Below are 18428 nucleotides of genomic sequence, written 5' to 3' on the forward strand. Positions count from 1 at the left end.
GCACTGTGTTGCCATGCCCTTCCTAACTAGTTCCCAGTGAGAGCCGGCCATGCTCAGTACAAATGGAAAGAGTCAGGCATCTCCTTCGGAGAGACAAGAGCGCTGCTTGCCTGGCTCCCTAAAAACCAACACTTGATCACCAGGACGCTGTCAGCTCTCCTTTGTGGCAGTTTCTCAGAAGCAGCCACACAATTTTAATAATTCACCTACTTCCAAACCTCTACTAGGTCCTCTTCAAAAAAGCAAATCCTGCTACAGAGGCAAGGAAGCTCCCAGGGAACTTGCTTTAAAATGAACAAAACAACCCCCCACCATTTATAAGGCAGTTCATGCTTTTGAAACGTCAGAAAGCCCACAGTCATTCTCAGGAGGAGTTCATGACTGCAGTCGACCAGAGCAGGGATGAACAGTGACAAGACTGCTCTAGGTCACCAAAAAAACCACCAAGGGAAACCAAACAGAAATCGCAGCACTTCACTGGTCCATTTAACAGTGATCCCTGGCCTTCACGGGAGAGGAGGGTTGAAAACACGCTACCACATCCCTCAGATGAAGTCCAAACGGTCCGTAACGTGGCAACCTTTCTCCGCGAGTTCTTACCTTCATTTTCCACATTTCTTGACAGAAGAGCGAGCGACAAAACACATAGTTCGCCAGCAAATCCTTGACCGTTTGAAGCAAGCAAGACAACCTCTTCTGGAATCACCCCAGAAAGGAAGCAGAAACAATTTCCTTTGTAAATAACACATTCTTAGAAAAACAATTTGTTGCTTTCCCCTGTTTACTGCTTTTTAAAGGCTTGATTCGTGGAGAGAATTCATGGGAAAGGCCCAAACCTTTCATCTTAAGGCTGAACTAAAGGCAGCCGGGCTGACAGCAGTGACACCTGACAGCAGCTCAGAGGTGACTTGAGCCAGCAGTCACGGCACAGCTTTCGTAGGGACGGCCATCGCCACACCTGGCTACACTGCAAACCGAGACGATCGATAAAGATGGAACCGTGGATAAGAGAGACCAAACCACGCCAGGGAAGGCCGAGGTGACAAGACAGGATCTGCTTAGAGAGACCTGTGTAACGCGGCACTTCGGCAACAGACAAAAAACTTCATTTCCAAGCTGTCAAAAACAGCCACTTTCCTGTATAGGAGAACGCCGTACTTCTGTGAGCGTATCGGACACGTAAATGAATAATCGGCCACTCAGGTCCTATGTGTTTGGGGGACTTTATCAGAACAGATAAACTGGGTTTAAAGTCAAGCGTAACGATACTGTTTTCTTGATAAACTAAATGTAAACCTTTTCCCTTACTCTCTGGTCCAAGTTCAGCAGTGGTACTTGAGAGGGGCTTGCAGAAGCCTGGCAGATCCGCTCGATGTTGCTAACAGCATTTTTGGCTGCCAAGATTGCTGTGGGTACACCCAGTCTTGAGGCCTGTTCCTGCAGAACAGAGACTGGAAGAAAAAAAAAAAAACAAAACAAAACAAAGCAGAAAGCTGACAGCATGGGAGAAAAAAGGGTTTGAACACATGACTATGAAGACAGAAGTCCCAGGTCTTAAACTCCTTCCAGCACAGATGTCATTTGTCACAAATCATTTTTATTTCCACGTATCATTCCTTTATTGTACATAAAACAGGGGCAGAACATCCAGGGGCAGAGGTGGAATATCCCTGCTAAGTAGATTTTTGTATTTTAGTCTTGTGGGGCTCACAGCAACAGTTTCAAATAATCAAAATATTTAACAATCAGGCCTTGCCAGCGGTGTCATCGCCAGACAAGTAAGAAGCGAGTAGCCAAATAGGAGACCAGAACAATGAAATGAAAGTAAACCTAGGATTGCATTTAACAGGCAGAAATTCAGTACATAAAGAAAAGTTCTTTCCCACGCCTGTCTCCAACAGATACTCTTTCACTCACCTATGAATGATTCTGACGACGCTTCCTGGTGCTCTACGCCACCCTGTCCACCTGGCTTGACTGAATCTTCCACCTGGAAGCCAAACAAAAACATAACAGTCTTAGATGTCTGTTACACACGTTTACAAACCTATTCCCCCTAAAGCACACTGAGCAGCCCTGGCGTTCTTGGGGGCTGGAGCAACTGAAGTGAAATTAACACCAAGCTCCCCCACAGGGTCATGGTAAACCAGAAATTTCAGGGCACTTTACAAGAGACGCAAGTATGGTTATCTTCATGTTACGCAGAGAAAAGAAGAGGTCAAAGTTACTTGTCCCCAGTCACCCAACACAGCAGCAGCAGCACCGGGAACAGAATTTCTGTCTTTCAAGTCCCTCCTGTGAAGCCATGCTGACATAAGTATTGGATAAAACATGTCAAAATGTTGGATCCTTTTCTAGTTAAATCCCCTTTTGTCTTTATAAAAAGACAAATATTCTGTACAGAAAGAAACATCCTTGTGGGCGAACTGTGGGAAGTATTTGAATTGTCTATTCAAGTTATCAAAATCAGAAGCTCTCTCCAGTACACGAGGAGAAGGTAGAACGTGGCCAATTCAGAATGTTGGCTCAAGCGTCTACATCGGCAAATGCCACAGGTTTTCACAAGGACAGTCACGTTAGTCAGAAAAGGTTGGTGATTCAGAGAAAACCCAATAGTCTCTCCTGACTTTTTTTTCCTGTATTCACAAGAAGCCAGTTCTGACCCCATGAAAAAGGTGCTGGATTTCCCTTTGTCCCAAATCCAAACCATGTTTAACCATTTTTAGACTGTGACAATAAAACATAGAGGAGCAAAGGAAAAAAAAATCATCTCATTTCTGCAACACAGACCTCTAAACGTCAGCTTACTCCTACAGTGCCATTCTTTCTTTTCATTTATCATGAAAACTGTGTTCCTGGGACATTCGTGCTACGGTTGCCCTAGGAGGGGCCCTGGTGGAACCCACCTCCAGCTGGGATCTCCCACGATCCCCAGCCTGACCACTACGCCCCAAACCGCCCCGCTCCTACCTCCAGGAGGAGGTCGTTCAGGTTCTGATGGTGATCCACAAGGCGCAGAGCCGCTTCCCGGAGCTCTGCTCCGCTCCCAAAGGTGCTTTTTCGTTTCCTGGCTCTCCCTGCTGAAAAGTTTGGATTTCTTTTATAACCACAGCTGACGACACCTCCCGCTCTCTGCTGCTACAGCACATGGCACTGACAGGGCGAAGGCAGGGCCGGTCAGACCCTCGTTAGCCAGCAGCATGGCAGCAGTGCAGGATATTTCTGCATGGTTTGCTCCAGGCAGCTCTGCAGAAAAAGCTGAGCACGATCAGCCCAGCACAGCCAAAGCCCTGTCAGGCACCGTCAGCCATCGGCCTCCGAAGGCCCTTGGCCCAAAGCAACCAGAGTGCTGCCCTGACACCCCCACGCCAGGACAGGAGCTGCAGCAGGGCCACAGGAAGGCCACCAGCCTTCGGGAGAGGGTTGCTGAGAGGAGGAGAGGCAGTGGGGCTGCAGAGGAGCGGAGGCGAGGGGCTGACAGGAGCCCGGAGCACCATGCAGGCTGGAGGAGGTGGGTGTATGAGGGCAGAGAGGGGACATTCACCCCTCCCTTCCCCTCCGCTGTCCCTGCAAGAAGCGCCAGGCCAAGAGCTCACTCAGAGGAGCCCCGGCGCCGCCTCAGCCCGGACCTACCGAGCAGGTCCCGCCACGTCCTCCCGCCCGGGCCCGCCATCACGGCGGCCCCCGCCCGCTTCCCGCCAAACAAACCCGCCCGCCCTGCGCCGCCATTGGCTGCCCGCCGAGGGGGAGGCGGCCTCCTCCCATTGGCTGGAAGCGCGGCGGCGTCGCGCCCACCCTTTCCGCCATCTTGGTAGTGGCGGAGGCGGGGGCTGCCATGTTGGGGAGGGCGGTCGGTGTCGGTGTCGGTGTCGGTGTCGGTGTCGGTGTCGGTGTCGGTGTCGGTGTCGGTGTCGGTGTCGGTGTCGGTGTCGGTGTCGGTGTCGGTGTCGGTCGGGGGAGGCGGGCAGCCGCCGTATGGGGCGGGAGGGGGTGAGGTGGGATGCGGGGGAACACGCAGGGGTAGGGCACGGAAAGAGGGGAGCACGCTCGGCGAAGGCGGTGTGTGGGACAGGGGCGGGTGGCTCAGGCCGCAGCCGTGACATGGCCACCAGGAGAAGGGGTTCCCCCTGACAGGCCCTGAGGGGAAGCCACCCGCCTGGGGCCCGGCTCGGCACGGCGGGCACAGACACCCCCACAGACCAGCCGGGCCAGGGCCACGAGGGCTGGCAGCGGCCATCCCCTGCTCCAGGCCATCCGCCATCTCTCAGGCCTCTTCCCCACACAGCGTCCCTGGGACCGGCTCCCGTCCCCGGCTCCGACAGCCGCAGCGTTCCCCGTTCCCGGCCTCGGTCTCCTTGCAGACAGCTCTGGCGGTGAAACGGGCCCCTCGGAGCCCCGCTTCCCACGGGGCGAGGGTGCTGCGTGCCCCTCGTACCACCCAGGGAAGGGGACGAGAGGCGGCTGAACTCCCACGGGGAGAAGCCACCAGCCGGGCATTGCCGGCGGCAATAAAGGTTTCAGAGGGAGCAGTGTGGAATTCCCACAGGGGTTTTTCCCGGTTGCCTCTCGTCTGATCCTTCCTGGAGATTAGCCGCTGCGGGTTAGCTGCTGTTAGCGTGCCCGGCGGAGGGCTCGGAGCAGGAGGCGGTGAGAAGGATGGCTGCGTACGGGCGGGTGAGCAGCCCCGGGGCATTTGAGAGGCTGGCTTCTGTTTGCAGACGTTGGACAGGCTGTGCTGGAATTGGCTGTGGGATGTTTTCATTGCAGTGCTGGCCCTGGCAGTGGGTGAGTCAGCATTCGCTGCTGACAGCCCCAGAAAACCCTTCCCGGCAGCACCGGCGGGCGGCGAGGCTCCGGCTCTGGCACTGGCGGTGCGATGGGCTCCCGCAGCCAGCTTGCCTCTCCTCCCGCTGCCACCATGCCGGGGAGGCTGCGGAAAGTCACCACAGCACCGAGTCTCGGCTTTGAGACAGCGCGTGAAACCCTTTCCAGAATCACATTTCAGAATCGTTTTAAACCCCCCGGTGCCATCGTCAAGTTTGTGCCAGCCCCAGGATTTGGAGGGGCACATCAAAAAGCTCCGGTGCTGGCTGGGGAGCTGGGGGAGCCCCGAGCCGGTAAAACAAATCAAAACCTGTCCCGCAGCGTTTTGCAGATGGCGGGGATGGCCCACGCAGGGGAACGGAGGACGCGGCGACAGCTGAGGGAGCGGGGACGCGGGCGGGAGCAGGTCGGTGGATGTGGCACCTCCGCCTTGGCCTTGGGAAGGCACAGACTGGGTGGGCGTGGGGGAATGGAGGGGAGCCAGACTGAGGGGACAGCCAGCAATTAACAATTAACATGATGAAGAAGCCAAAGGACTCATCTGCAAGAAAATGAAATATTTGCATCACTAAGGGAAGGGAAGGAAAGGACCTGCCTCCAGACATCTTGGAGATAAGCAGGGAGGAAGAAAAGGAATTCTTTAGCAAGGTACAAAGAGATAAAGATGGGGCAGGGAGGGTAATTTCGGCTGGAGGTGAGGGGAAATCCCCTCATCCCCGAGCTCTGAGGTCTGCACCAGGGGGCTGAGCTGAGCTCCAGCCACCGGGACGTGTCCCAGGCAGGTGGCCACCGCCGCGTCCCCCGTCCCGTCGTCCCCAAACGTCCCCGGCTGCCTGCAGACAGGCCGGTACCTGCGCCCCGCGCCTTGCGGAGCCCCGCGTCCGTCCCGTCCCCACTGCGGGCCAGGGACGCCATCGCCCACGGGTGGAAGTGGAACAGTAAATGTCTCTGTTGCCAATGCTGCCCGCAGGTCGCTGTGGCCTGCAAAGAGCCGCACTCGCTATATTTAATCCTTCAATGCGTTATCTGTGAGGTACGCCGAGTTAATGCAGTCTGCTCAGAAAATTGGTTTTAATTAAAATATTAATGAAGAAGACTCTAGAAAGGAAATGGAGCTTTAACAAACGTTCTGGGATTCAATCTCTCTGCCTCTCCAGCCCCCCGAGCCTGTGCAGTACCTTCACCTCCTCCTGCAGCAGGGTAGATCTGGCCGAGCCCGTGCCGGGCAGCAGGACCGGGTACGGCTGCGCCGAGAGCAGGGTCCGGCCCGGAGGCACTAACGTGGGACTGGCAGCTCTGGAGAAGGGCAGGGAAGCCGGTGGGCTCGCTCCCCTCGTTCCGAGAACGGCTCGGCCTGGCTGTTCCCACCTGGACAAGGGGAGCGCGGAACCCCAGAGACCATTGCAATAGAACCGACTCCGCAAGGCGGGCGGCTTTGCACGCTCTGGGCTGCTCTGTTCAAGCACCGCAGCCCTGAGCCACACTCACCTGGCAGGAACGGGCTCGTCCGTGTCCTGGGCCCTCCTCGCTGGCCGCCAGCGCTCACAACCCCCGTTGCTTTCACCAGGACTGCGGCTCAGGGCGCTCGTGCTCCTGCAAGGGAATCACCCGGCGTGGCTGGCCCTGGCAGGCCGGCCGACCTGGAGCTCGGGTTCCTGGGGTGCCCCTGAGTTTATTCATGCGGAGAAGAGACCGGGGAGCTCTTGCAGTGTCTGCGCCCTGGCAGCCTGGTGCCTCCGGTGCACGACAGACCCGCCACAGACCTGCTCCTGCCCCAGACGGGGGGGGCCCTCCTCCCGGGGAGACCAAAGTGCTGGTCTCAGGGCAGGGGCCCGATCGATCTGGGGCTGGCCGGGGCATTTCGGAGAACCAGAAAGTCTGGGAGCAGCGAGTGGCCCGTTACACCGGGCACAGTCAGGGACTCGTTTCTGATTTGACCAAAGAAGAAAAATCAGGGGGAAACCATCACTGCGATGGCCAAACGAACGAGAAACCCTCCGAGGGGGCACGGGGAGGTGCAGCCGAGAGCTCAGCATCCCTGCCCGGAGTCGGGGGGCAGCGACGCCGGGAAGCTGCTCCAACACCGGTCACATCTGAGGCCAGCACACGGCACGCATCAAGAGCGAGCAACCTTGCAAAACGCTCTCTCCCTTCATGGCTCCCAGTTGATCGTAGCATCTAAGGAAACTGGGATAGGTGCATCCGTCCCGGCTCTGCTGGGACGCATCCTGCTTCAATGCCGAGGGTGGCAGGGAGCCGGGAAATGTGACCTTCCCATAGTGCTCCGCAACCATTTCCCAACCTGTTCCTTTTTTTTTTCCCCATTTCTTTCATTTTTAATTATATTTCCCCTATGCACATGCACACTTGGCTTTTGTTTGATTTTTTCCAAGACGGTAGCTTTTAATTACATCTTGATTTCATATTAATTACAGTTTTACCCAAAGCAAAGGGCTTTGTGCTTTATAATTCAAATGCGTTCCCATTAATCCTGCAGGTTGGGTTATCGCCGCCTTCAAACGCCGCGCACCCTCCCCACTCCTATCCCCGACGGTGCCGCCCTGGCTGTGTCCGGAGGCGCTGGCAGGTGCGTGCGGCGCAGGAAAGCCGGCAGCCGGCTCGGCCCGGCGCGGACCCGCTGCGGTGGGCAGCACGCAGAGCTTTCCTCCCTCTAAAGTCGCTTCCCGAGCAGGCTCCGAAGCCGGCTGATGACAGGGTAAATGTCGCATTCAAATCTCACTCCTCGGTGCGGAAAGCCAGACCCAGACGTCGGCGCCGCAGCCAAGAGCGGCTCCGTGGGGCCGGAGCCGTGCAGCTCTCCTGCGACACGCGGGTCTGGCCGGGGCCGAGGCCCCCTGCGACGCGCTCCTGCCCTGGCGATGGTGCGTTTGCCTAATCCCAGAGATGCGGGGACGCTTTGGATCATCTGTATCCATCCTCCCCCTTCCCAAACCCCAGGGCTCCGCACAGGGCTGCGTTTCCCCGCCGTCCAACTCCATTCTCCCATTTCCTTCCCCAAAGATGGAGCTGACACTGCTCAGGTTCTCCGGGACAGGCATCGGAGGGCATTTCTCTTCCGTGGCACTGCAGGCACTGTCCCAGACTCTTTGCCAGAGGTCTCCGGCCTCGGGGTGGCTCTTTGGCCACGTGGGATGGACGAGCACCGCTCCGTCCCTCTCCCAGCCCTGCCAGCACAGCTCCGGGATTGGCCCCAGTTTACGCTCATGGGTTAATGGAGCTGAGACGGGGTTTTATGCTCTTTCCATCATGGAAATGGGAAGCTCATCATGATGAGAGCTTTAATTTGCTCTAGCTGACCTTTCCCGGCGGGCTGGTTGTCCTTTCTGCTCTGCCAGGACCGTCCTGCCCGCCCCACAGGTCTGGAGGCGCCCGCTGGTGCCTGGGCACGAGCCCGCTGTCGGCACCGTGCCACGCCAGCCTTTCCCAGTGGCTGCCAGACGTCATCCCCCCCCACCACATTCCCATGGGACATCATCTCCCTGGAGGCTCCAGCTCCTCATCCCAGTCCCTTCGGCTGGCTCCTGCTGCTCCTGGCCATGCTGCAGCACCCAGAGCTCTTCTCCTTCCCGGCCTTTCTCCCGGGGGTGTCATCGTCCCGGCCTGGCCCCTTCCCTCCGCCGGCTCCCCAGGGCTCCCCACCTTTCCCAGCACCGCGGCAGCCTCTGCCGGCGTGGAGCCGGGGGGGGCGGACGCCTGATTGCAGCCGTGGGTGCTGGCGGGGAAGGGCCTCTGCCCTCGGCCGGAAGCTCGTGGCCGTGTGTCCCCTGCTGTCCCCCTTGTTGGGGGCGTCCCCCAGCAGGGCCCCGCGCCCCGCAGCCAGCCCCCAGCCCTCGTCCTGGCCGCTGCGTCCTGCGCCCCGTCACACGGGCCCCGCGCCCGGCTGCATGCCCCGAGCCCTGCAGCAACTCCTGCGCCCTGCATGCACTTCTGCACCCTGCACCCGCTCGTGGGCCCAGCACCACGTCCCCTGCACCCACGCGTGTCCCCTGCACCCTGTCGCGTCCCCTGCACCCCGTGCACTGCACCCACTCCTGTCCCCTGCACCCACTCACGTCCCCTGCACCCTGTCGTGTGCCCAGCACCACGTCCCCTGCACCCACTCATGTCCCCTGCACCCTGTCACGTCCCCTGCACCCCGTGCACTGCACCCACTCGTGTCCCCTGCACCCACTCACGTCCCCTGCACCCTGTCGTGTGCCCAGCACCCATACTCTGCACCCACTCGTGTCCCCTGCACCCATTCGTGTCCCCTGCACCCTGTCACATCCCCTGCACCCCGTGCACTGCACCCACTCGTGTCCCCTGCACCCACTCGTGTCCCCTGCACCCTGTCGCGTCCCCTGCACCCCGTGCACTGCACCCACTCCTGTCCCCTGCACCCACTCGTGTCCCCTGCACCCTGTGACATGCACCCGCTCACATCCCCTGCACCTTGTCGTGTGCCCAGCACCCATACTCTGCACCCACTCATGTCCCCTGCACCCACTCGTGTGCCTTGCACCCTGTCCCCTGTACCCACTCGTGTCCCCTGCACCCTGCACCCTGTTGTGCCCCCTGCACCCCGTGCCCTGCACCCACTCGTGTCCCCTGCACCCTGTTGTGTCCCCTGCACCTTGTCGTGTGCCCTGTACCCCGTGCCCTGCACCCACTCGTGTCCCCTGCACCCACTTGTGTCCCCTGCACCCCGTGCCCTGCACCCACTCATGTCCCCTGCACCCTGTCGTGTGCCCTGTACCCCGTGCACTGCACCCCGTGCCCTGCACCCACTCGTGCCCCCTGCACCCACTCGTGTCCCCTGCACCCTGTCGTGTGCCCTGCACCCCGAGCCCTGCACCCACTCGTGTCCCCTGCACCCCCTTGTGTCCCCTGCACGCCGTGCCCTGCACCCACTCGTATCCCCTGCACCCACTCGTGCCCCCTGCACCCCGTGCCCTGCAGCCGGTTACGCCCCCTGCACCCTGCCCGCCCCGCCCCGCCCGTTCCCGTCCCCTCCCGGCGGGCGGCGGCGCAGGCGGGGCCGTGCCCGTGGCGCGGGGGCGGGGCGAGCCGAGCCGAGCCGAGCCGAGCCGAGCCGAGCCGATCCCGCCGCCAGCCGCTCGGCCCCGCTGCGCTCCCCCCGCCCCTCCCGGGGCCCCGCCCGCCCGGGCGGCGGCGGCGGCGGCGGCGGCGGCGGGGATGGGGCGATGGCGCGGGCGGGCGGCGGGGCGCCGCGGGAGCTGTCCCTGGAGGAGGTGCTGAAGTGCTACGAGCAGCCGCTGAACGAGGAGCAGGCCTGGGCCCTCTGCTTCCAGGGCTGCCGCGCCGCCGCCGCCGCCGCCCCCGCCGCCCCGCTCCGCACCGCCGACATCCGCCTCCGCGGCGACGGCAGCGTCGTCCTCCCCGCGCCGCCGCCCGGTAAGCCACAGCGGGGTGGAGGCGGCGCCGGCGGCGGGGCGCCGCGACCGACCGGCGCCGGGACACAGCCGCCGGGGTTTACCGGCGCCGGGGTTTACCGGCACCGGGACCTACGGGCACCGGGATTTACCGGCGCCGGGATTTACCGGCACCGGGGTTTACCGGCGCCGGGACCTACGGGCGCCGGCACCTACGGGCACCGGGACGTACAGGCGCTGGGATTTACCGGCACCGGGGTTTACCGGCACCGGGGTTTACCGGCACCGGGACCTACGGGCACCGGGACCTACCGGCGCCGGGATTTACCGGCACCGGGATTTACCGGCGCCGGGATTTACCCGCACTGGGACCTACCGGCGCCGGGATTTACCGGCACCGGGACCTACCGGCACCGGGGTTTACCGGCGCCGGGACCTACGGGCGCCGGGACCTACCGGCACCGGGACCTAGCGGCGCCAGGACCTAGGCGCCGGGGTTTACCGGCACCAGGGGTTTACCGGCACTGCGGTCTGCCGGCACGGGGGTTTGCCGGCACAGGGGTTTACAGGCACCGGGATTCACCGGCACCGGGGTTTACCGGGGCCGGCAGGGCGTGCTGCACCGCGCCGCCCGCCCGAGGAGGCCGGTGTCGGGGCGTGGAGGGACCGGGGATATCGGCAGCGGGGGGGGGACCGGTACCGGTGGAGAAGGACCGGTACCGGCAGCGGGGGGTGGGCAGGGGAAGCGTTACCGGTAAGGGGGGGGGGGGGGACAGGGACTGGCGTCGCTGGCACCGGCAGCAGGGGACCGGTGCGGCAATGGAGGCACCGGCTGCGGGGGTGCAGCACCGGAGAGACTGGCAGGGCGGCTGGCACCGGCACCGGCACTGGCACTGGCACTGGCACCGGCAGGGATGGGGGCGAGCCCCAAGCCCCGGCCATGGGCAAGGGCGACCGGCACCGGCGCTGGCACAGCCAGGACCATCACTGGCACTGCGGGTACCGGCACGGGTGAGGGTGTCCAGGGCTGCTGTGGCACCGGCACCGGCACCGACAGGGCCTGGCTGGGTGATCCGGTGAGGCTGGATCCAGGGTGTGCAGGGTGCCCATGGGCTCAGCGGAGCGGGACCCGCCGTGGGGCCACAGGACACCGAGCCCGTCATGGCGGGCAGGACACGCGGCAAGGACAGCCAGCCGGCCACGGGGACACACACCTGCACACGCCCAGCACGGAGACAGGCACACTCGCCGCACACGCCTGCGTGCTTGGACCCCGCGGGGGACCCCATCCCCAGCTCGGGGTGTCCCCACGGGGCCCCGGTGTCCCCCAGCCCCCGGGGGCCCAGCGCCGTCCTTGACCTTCGAACGCAGGGCCGTGCCCTCTCTGTGGGCGGTTGGTGCTGCCAGGCAGGGCCGTGGCGGTTACAGGCTGTAATTAGGCTTGGCCGGCTGCCAGCAGCGATGCCGGGTGGCTCAGCGTGGCGAGGAGCACCCCTGCGCCTAATGACAGAGCGCGGCAAACGCCTTCAGCCGCCTCGCCCCGCGGGGAGGCCGGCACGCCCGGGGACGGAGCCCAGTACCGGCGCTGTCAGGGGCAGCGGGGCCTCCCAGGATGGCAGGGACGAGCGCGGAGCTGAGCCGGGGAGATGGGAGATGGGGAGCACGGCACAGGCGGCCCCTGGGGACCGGGGCGCGTGGGGCAGCTCCAGGCCGGCAGCGGTGCATGGGCTGGCTGCGGCAGGGGCCACGCGCAGGCACGGCACGTGGCAGCTGGGCATGGTGCGGTCACACCAGCTCCACCAGTTGCACATGGGAATGGTCCCACGCCCTCCCCTGAGCCGCCGCAGCCGCTGTGCCAGAGCCGGTGCCACCGCACCACCTCCTGCTGCCAAGTCCCTCCGTGCCAGCCTGAGCCATCTCCCCAGGGACAAATCCGGGCCCTTCATGGCGAAGCCCAAAGCTTGAAGGGCTCCGGGTGCCTCCCAGTACTGCTGCAGGTGGTGGCACCGGCCCGGCACACAGCTTGGCAACTGCACCCCGGGCGCAGGGCCAGATCCGGGCCAGGTGAGCTGGCAGCACCCGCCTGAGCTGCCCTAGTTCCCCGTCCCATGGGAGCTCCCTCCTCGGCCGTGCCCCAGAGGCTGGAGGGAGCTGCCGGGACCAGCCAGGCTCAGCCCGTCGGCCCGGCTCTCACGGCGTTTGCCAAGCCACGGTCAGCGGGAGGGGACTTTGGCCGGGCACTGGGTCCGGGGTGGCGGTGGCGGGGTCCCAGGGGATGTGCTGCCGCATCCTCTCCCAGCCCAGGCAGAGCATCCCGGGGCTGGCGCTGCAGCGGGAGCCGGGCACGGCCTGGGGGTGCGGGCATGATGTTGGGCTCGCGCGTGGCACCACGGCACAGCCGGACCCCGCGTCTCCGCTGCTCGCACTGCCCTTCCTGTGCAGCGCCTGGCCTGGCCTGGCCAGCACACAGCTGGCACACAGCCGGCACGCAGCCGGCACATCCCCACGGCTGCCGCATCGATCAGCTAAATGGAGAGCTAATGGCCGGCGCTCCCCTGGGCCTCGGAAGTGGCTCTGCGGCTGCTGTCGGCAAAGTGGAGGCAGGGGCCCTGCGGCACTGCCCTTGGGGACACTGCAAAAGCCACTCCTGCTCCTCGTCCCGTGGCCGTCCGGCTGCCAGTGGGGGCTGAGCTGCCCACGAGCGTCTCCTGGGCTCGTGTGCCTGTGGGCACGGCGCTGTGTGTGCACGCGATGCTCCCGCTGCGCTGGCTCTGCAGCGGAAAGCAGCATCGTTTGTTGGGCACAACCCATCACCGCAGCCCACACCGGGCGCCCGGGCCGTGTCCTGCAGGCGATCTGCAAGTCCTCGCTGCACCCCTGCCCACCGGTGCCCGCGCTGCCGGTGCCCACACTGCTGGTACCCGTGCTGCCGGTGCCCCTACTGCCAGTGCCCATGCTGCCGGTGCCCGTGCTGCCGGTGCCTGCACTGCTGGTGCCCACACTGCCAGTACCCTCACTGCCAGTGCCTGCACTGCCGGTGCCCATGATGCCGGTGCCCACACTGCCGGTACCCACACTGCCGGTGCCCACGCTGCCGGTGCCCACATTGCCGATGCCCCCACTGCCAGTGCCTGCACTGCCGGTGCCCGTGATGCCGGTGCCCACACTGCTGGTACCCACACTGCTGGTGCCCACGCTGCCGGTGCCCACATTGCCGATGCCCCCACTGTCGGTGCCCCCACTGCCGGTGCCCGTGATGCCGGTGCCCACACTGCCAGTGCCCACGCTGCCAGTGCCTGCAGCCCAGAGGGGTGCGGGGGGCATTTCCCTGCGGGTGCAGAGCTCTTGGCTCCACCCAGGCAAAACACACAGGTCCGGTCCCTGTTGTCCCGCGGAGCTGTGTCCTGGGACCAGCTCAGGATGGGACCGGCTGGGAACAGGGGTCCTGGCTCGGGGTAGGAGCTGCTGGGGATGGGACCCGCTCAGGGTGCCCCACAACTGGGGGTGGGTGGGTGCAGCATCCCCAGGGTGCGGGACAGGAGGTGACGCTGAGGGGGGATGCCCAGCGCAGGGCCATGGGTGCCAGCAGTGACTCTGCCCTCCTTCCTGCAGAGCTGCCCCCGCTGCTGACGCCCTCCGCCGAAGCCCAGGTGCGTGGGGGCCGGACGCCCGCCCAGCCCCGCTGCAGCTTGCTGGTGATCTGCCCCTCTGCCATCGCACCCCGGCGCAGGGGTCCCTGGGTGGGCGCTGCCGCCTGCCCCCTCACCCCGCGGTGATGGGGTCCTGGGGCGCAGCGGGGGGATGAGACCCAGCACCGATGGCTGGGGGGCCGGGGGGCAGCCGGTGCCAGCCGTGTGTGCCAAGGGGTTCCCCCCCGGCGCAGCCAGTGCCGGGGTCTGGCTGGGGCCCAGCCGGTGCCGTCTCCCTGCAGATGGTGCAGTCGTTGGGCTTTGCCATCTACCGGGCGCTGGACTGGGGGCTGGATGAGAACGAGGAGCGGGAGCTGAGCCCGCGGCTGGAGCAGCTCATCGACCTGATGACCAACAGCGACTCGGAGGACAGCGGCTGCGGCACAGCCGATGAGGGCTACGAGGGGCAGGAGGAGGAGGAGGAGGGGGGCGAGGGGCCGCCGCGCGCCGTGCGCACCTTCGGGCAGGCCATGCGGTGCTGCGCCGCCCGCTTGGCCGACCCCACCGAGGCCCAGGCGCACTACCAGGCCGTCTGCCGGGCGCTCTTCGCCGAGACTGTGGAGCTGAAAGCCTTCCTCGCCAAGATCCGTGATGCCAAGGAGGTGAGCGCAGGTGCCCAGCGGCACGGCTGGCACCACTGCCTGGCCGGGGGAACCACCCACGGGCCCAAAATGCTGGGGCGAGCGCGATGCTCCCCTCTGCCTGCCCCAGCCGGGGCCGCCGGCGCTGGCGTTTGGCCATACACCCTCTCCCGGGGTGCTCTGCTGTGGCACCGCCAGCTCCCACCTGCCCCAGGCTGGTGCCGGTGGGGACGGTTCGTAGCGGGAATGGGGGTGCTTTGGGGGTGCCCGTTGGTGCTGCGGCCCCGTGGCACAGCCCCGGCCGGACCCTCGGTGCTGCCGGGTGCCGGGGCGGGGTGACGGTGTCTTGTGCCGCGGCAGATGCTGCAGAAGCTGAAGGAGGACGAGGAGGCAGAGGAGCGGCCAGCCGCGGAGCTGGGCAGCCTGCGCAACACCGACTGGGTACGGCGGCACGGCTGGGCGCGGGGGCCCTGCCGGGGCCGTGCGGGAGCTGACACCGCGTCCATCCCTCCGCCAGGCCCGGCTGTGGGTGCAGCTGATGCGGGAGCTGCGGCACGGCGTGAAGCTGAAGAAGGTGCAGGAGAAGCAGTTCAACCCCCTGCCCACCGAGTACCAGCTCACCCCCTTCGAGATGCTCATGCAGGACATCCGCGCCCGCAACTACAAACTCCGCAAGGTCATGGTGAGCGCAGCCGGGCTGCCCCCGCGCCGGCCTCCCGCCGTGCTGCCGTGCCACCCGCCGGCCCCGGCACTGACGCCGCCGGCGGCCCCTCTGCCCTCTCCCAGGTGGACGGAGACATCCCTCCCCGGGTGAAGAAGGACGCCCACGAGCTCATCCTCGACTTCATCCGCTCCCGACCCCCGCTGAAGCAGGTGAGTGCCGGCAGCAGGACACCTCCATGGCATGGCAGTGCCCGGCCTGGGCTTGGCGGCTCCCATGGGTGCCATCCCCACTACCTGAGGTCCCGTCCGCGTGTCCTGCAGGCATCGGAGCGGCGGCTGCGGCCCCTGCCCCAGAAGCAGAGGACACTGCACGAGAAAATCCTGGAGGAGATCAGGCAGGAGAGGAAGCTTCGGCCCGTGGAGGTGCCGTACCGTGGCCAGAAAGGTACTGGCATCCCCTCCCCGCCACGCTGGGCTGACGGCGACGTGCCCAGCACCAGGGCAGGTCCCCGTCATGCCGGCACCGAGCCCCGTCCCCGTCTGCAGGCTACAGCTCCCTGCCCTGCATCCCCCACGCCTGCTCGGGCCGCTTGGCCTCCAGCTCCTGCCTCGAGCTCTCCCGGTCCCCAGCAAGCACCGTGCCGGCACGCCCGCGGCCCCGCGTCCTGCTCAAGGCGCCCACCCTGGCCGAGATGGAGGAGATGAACGTCTCCGAGGCAAGAGAGGGGACCTGGTGGGGTGGGAGAGTGGTGGTGGGGGGACACGGGAGGTGCCGGGGGGACGAGGGGGTCCCCGGGGTGACGCGGTGCCCACGGCCTTGCAGGAGGAGGACTCTCCGGGCACAGAAGTGCCGCTGAAGCGGGACCGCTCCTTCTCAGAGCAGGACCTGGCGCAGCTGCAGAGCCAGCTGGGGGGCGGCCAGGCTGCGCCCCAGGAGCCGGAGCCGCTGCAGCCCGAGCCCCGGCCCCGCTCAGGTACCCGCCGGAGGCCCCCAGCCCTGTGCCACCCCCGGCCCCCTGTCTCCAGGGTGGCTGTGTCGTGCCCTGTGGCAGGGGTGGCACCGGGCAGCGTGGCCCTCCCCGCAGGCTCTGTCCCCGCCAGCTGCCACCCGCTGCCGGACAGCTCAGCACCGCCCCGGGCTGCCCTCGGTGCCGTGGAGGAGAGGCCAGAGGACGGATCTGGCGCTGCCCCCGGCACCAGCTCCAAGCACCTCTGGCTGGTGAGTGCTGGTGGTGGGACTGGGGACACCGGAGCTGGGGACACCACACGAGCACGACCATGGGCACACGGCAGCCTGGCATGTGGGCACAAGGTGGCTCTGGGGTGGGGTCCCCGTGGCTTCCCCGCTCCCTCTGCACGGGATGTGGGACTTGAGGCATGCCGTGCCGTGTGCCCCGTGTCCATGCTGGACACTCTGCCCGTGCTGGGACGCTCTGCCTGTGCTGGGACGCTCTGCCCGTGCCGGGACACTCTGCCCGTGCCGGGACACTCTGCCTGTGCCGGGATGCTCTGCCTGTGCCGGGATGCTCTGCCTGTACCGGGATGCTCTGCCTGTGCCGGGAGGCTCTACCCGTGCCAGGACGCTCTGCCCATGCCGGGATGCTCTGCCTGTACCGGGATGCTCTGCCTGTGCTGGGAGGCTCTGGCCGTGCCGGGAGGCTCTGCCTGTGCCGGGATGCTCTGCCCGTGCTGGGAGGCTCTGCCTGTGCTGGGAGGCTCTGCCCGTGCCGGGAGGCTCTGCCTGTGCTGGGAGGCTCTACCCGCAGCACAGGGATGCCCCAGGCCATGTCCTGTGCCGCAGCCCCGCAGCAGACTGGGCTGACGTCCCCCCTTGCCCACAGGAGTTCAGCCACCCCGTGGAGAGCCTGGCCCTCACCGTGGAGGAGATGATCAACGTGCGCAGGGTGCTGGTCAAGGCCGAGATGGAGAAGTTCCTGCAGAGCAAGGAGCTGTACAGCAGCCTGCGGAAGGGGAAGGTGGGAGCTGGGGCCGGAGGGGCCGAGCGCCGCCCGCCCGGCCCCCGGCTCTCACCCCCCTCTGCCCGCAGGTCTGCTGCTGCTGCAGGGCCAAGTTCCCCCTCTTCTCCTGGCCCGCGGCATGCCTCTTCTGCAAGCGGTGAGCGCCGCACCGGCCCGTGCCGTGCCGGGAGGGTGGCAGGAGGGTGCCCGCGATGGCCCCGCTCACCGGCCTCTCTCTGTGTCCCCAGGTCTGTCTGCAGCTCCTGCAGCCTAAAGGTAAGGGACCAGCTCTGGCCGGTGCCACTTTGTCCTTCTCCCTGTCCCTTGTCCTGCCCCATCCCTGTCCCTGTCCTGTCCCTGTCCCCGTCCCCGTCCTGCCCCTGTCCCCATCTCTGTCCTGCCCTGACGCCCGCACCCGGCAGATGAAGATGCCTTCCAAGAAGCTGGCTCACATCCCCGTCTACGCGCTGGGCTTCGAGAGCCTCCCGGGCTCGCTGCTGGCCAAAGCCCTGCCGCTGCGGAGGAGAGAGACCTTCCAGTGAGTCCCGCGGCCCCGAGCCTTCCTCCCCCCTCCTCCTCCTCCTCGGGCCGGGGCTGACGGCGTGCCCTGTGCCGCAGCTCGCTCTCGGGCACGTGCTGGCGCCGGGTGGAAGAGGAGTTCCCCCACATCTACGCCCAGGGCTCCGTCCTGCGCGACGTCTGCAGCGACTGCGCTGGCTTCGTCACCGACGTCATCTCCTCCAGCCGCCGCAGCGTGGCCGTCCTCAACGCCGCGCCGCGCCGCGCCGCCAAGGCCCGCTCCCTCTACGGCGACTCCTGGCACAAGTGAGGTGCCCGGCGCGGGGACGCCGGCTGCCCCGGCGCAGACCCCGCTAGCGGCCACCTGGATGTACATATATACATAGGATGTATACATACAGCCTCTATATTTATATACCTCACGGACCAGGGGGAGGCGAGGACCGGCGGCACGGCGCGGTGCCTGCCGTCCCCGCTGGACGCTGGCAGGGCCCGTGGGGACGCGGGGACGGATCCTGCCGTGGGGCGCCCGCAGCCGCCAGCCTTCGCCCTCCCTGGCCCCGCTTCTGTGCCAAGCCCTGGCTGCGCCGGGCAGGTGCCGGCCACGCCGGGGTGCCCAGCGCCATGGGCTGGCACGGCCACTCTGTACATCCCCCCCCGGCTAATAAACCCGCGGGGCTGCCCCGGGCCGTGTGGCTGTTCCTGAGTGGGTGGGTGGGGAGCAGGGGTGGAGGGTGCTGGGGGGGCTGAGTGGACCCCCGGGTCGGGGCCGGGTGTCCCACCGCCCCCGTCACCGCACCG

At 65.3% G+C, this 18428-nt stretch overlaps 2 protein-coding genes across 4 annotated transcripts in view; one reads left to right on the top strand and one right to left on the bottom strand.

The window, feature by feature from the left end:
* The window catches only part of FANCA (FA complementation group A), a 37475-nt gene extending 33642 nt beyond the window's left edge, over window positions 1-3833 (bottom strand). For both annotated transcript variants that reach the window (XM_087738841.1, XM_087738840.1), the window contains exons 1-5: window positions 3634-3833; window positions 2971-3080; window positions 1918-1990; window positions 1309-1451; window positions 601-696 (exon numbers count right to left, since the gene is read on the bottom strand). In XM_087738841.1, the coding sequence (XP_087594967.1) occupies window positions 601-696; window positions 1309-1451; window positions 1918-1990; window positions 2971-3080; window positions 3634-3673 (462 nt within the window). In that variant the 5' untranslated portion in view covers window positions 3674-3833. The remainder of the gene's footprint in view (window positions 1-600; window positions 697-1308; window positions 1452-1917; window positions 1991-2970; window positions 3081-3633) is intronic.
* A 6180-nt stretch (window positions 3834-10013) lies between these two features.
* SPIRE2 (spire type actin nucleation factor 2) lies at window positions 10014-18260 on the top strand. 2 transcript variants are annotated; one of them, XM_087739554.1, is made up of 15 exons: window positions 10029-10239; window positions 13830-13867; window positions 14149-14508; window positions 14848-14928; window positions 15005-15169; window positions 15274-15360; window positions 15472-15595; window positions 15697-15866; window positions 15974-16124; window positions 16236-16369; window positions 16992-17126; window positions 17198-17265; window positions 17357-17384; window positions 17531-17646; window positions 17727-18260. In XM_087739554.1, the coding sequence occupies exons 1-15, from the start codon at window positions 10029-10031 to the stop codon at window positions 17935-17937; spliced, it is 2079 nt and encodes a 692-aa protein (XP_087595680.1). In that variant the 3' UTR covers window positions 17938-18260. The 2 variants fall into 2 exon arrangements, with proteins under 2 accessions (XP_087595681.1, XP_087595680.1); XM_087739555.1 differs by having other exon boundaries at window positions 10014-10239; window positions 15974-16369.
* Window positions 18261-18428: the final 168 nt, after the last annotated feature.

This window comes from Nipponia nippon, unplaced genomic scaffold (assembly GCF_047370975.1).
Source record: "Nipponia nippon isolate SJK-2023a ecotype South Korea unplaced genomic scaffold, ASM4737097v1 scaffold_7, whole genome shotgun sequence".
Lineage (NCBI taxonomy): Eukaryota > Metazoa > Chordata > Aves > Pelecaniformes > Threskiornithidae > Nipponia > Nipponia nippon.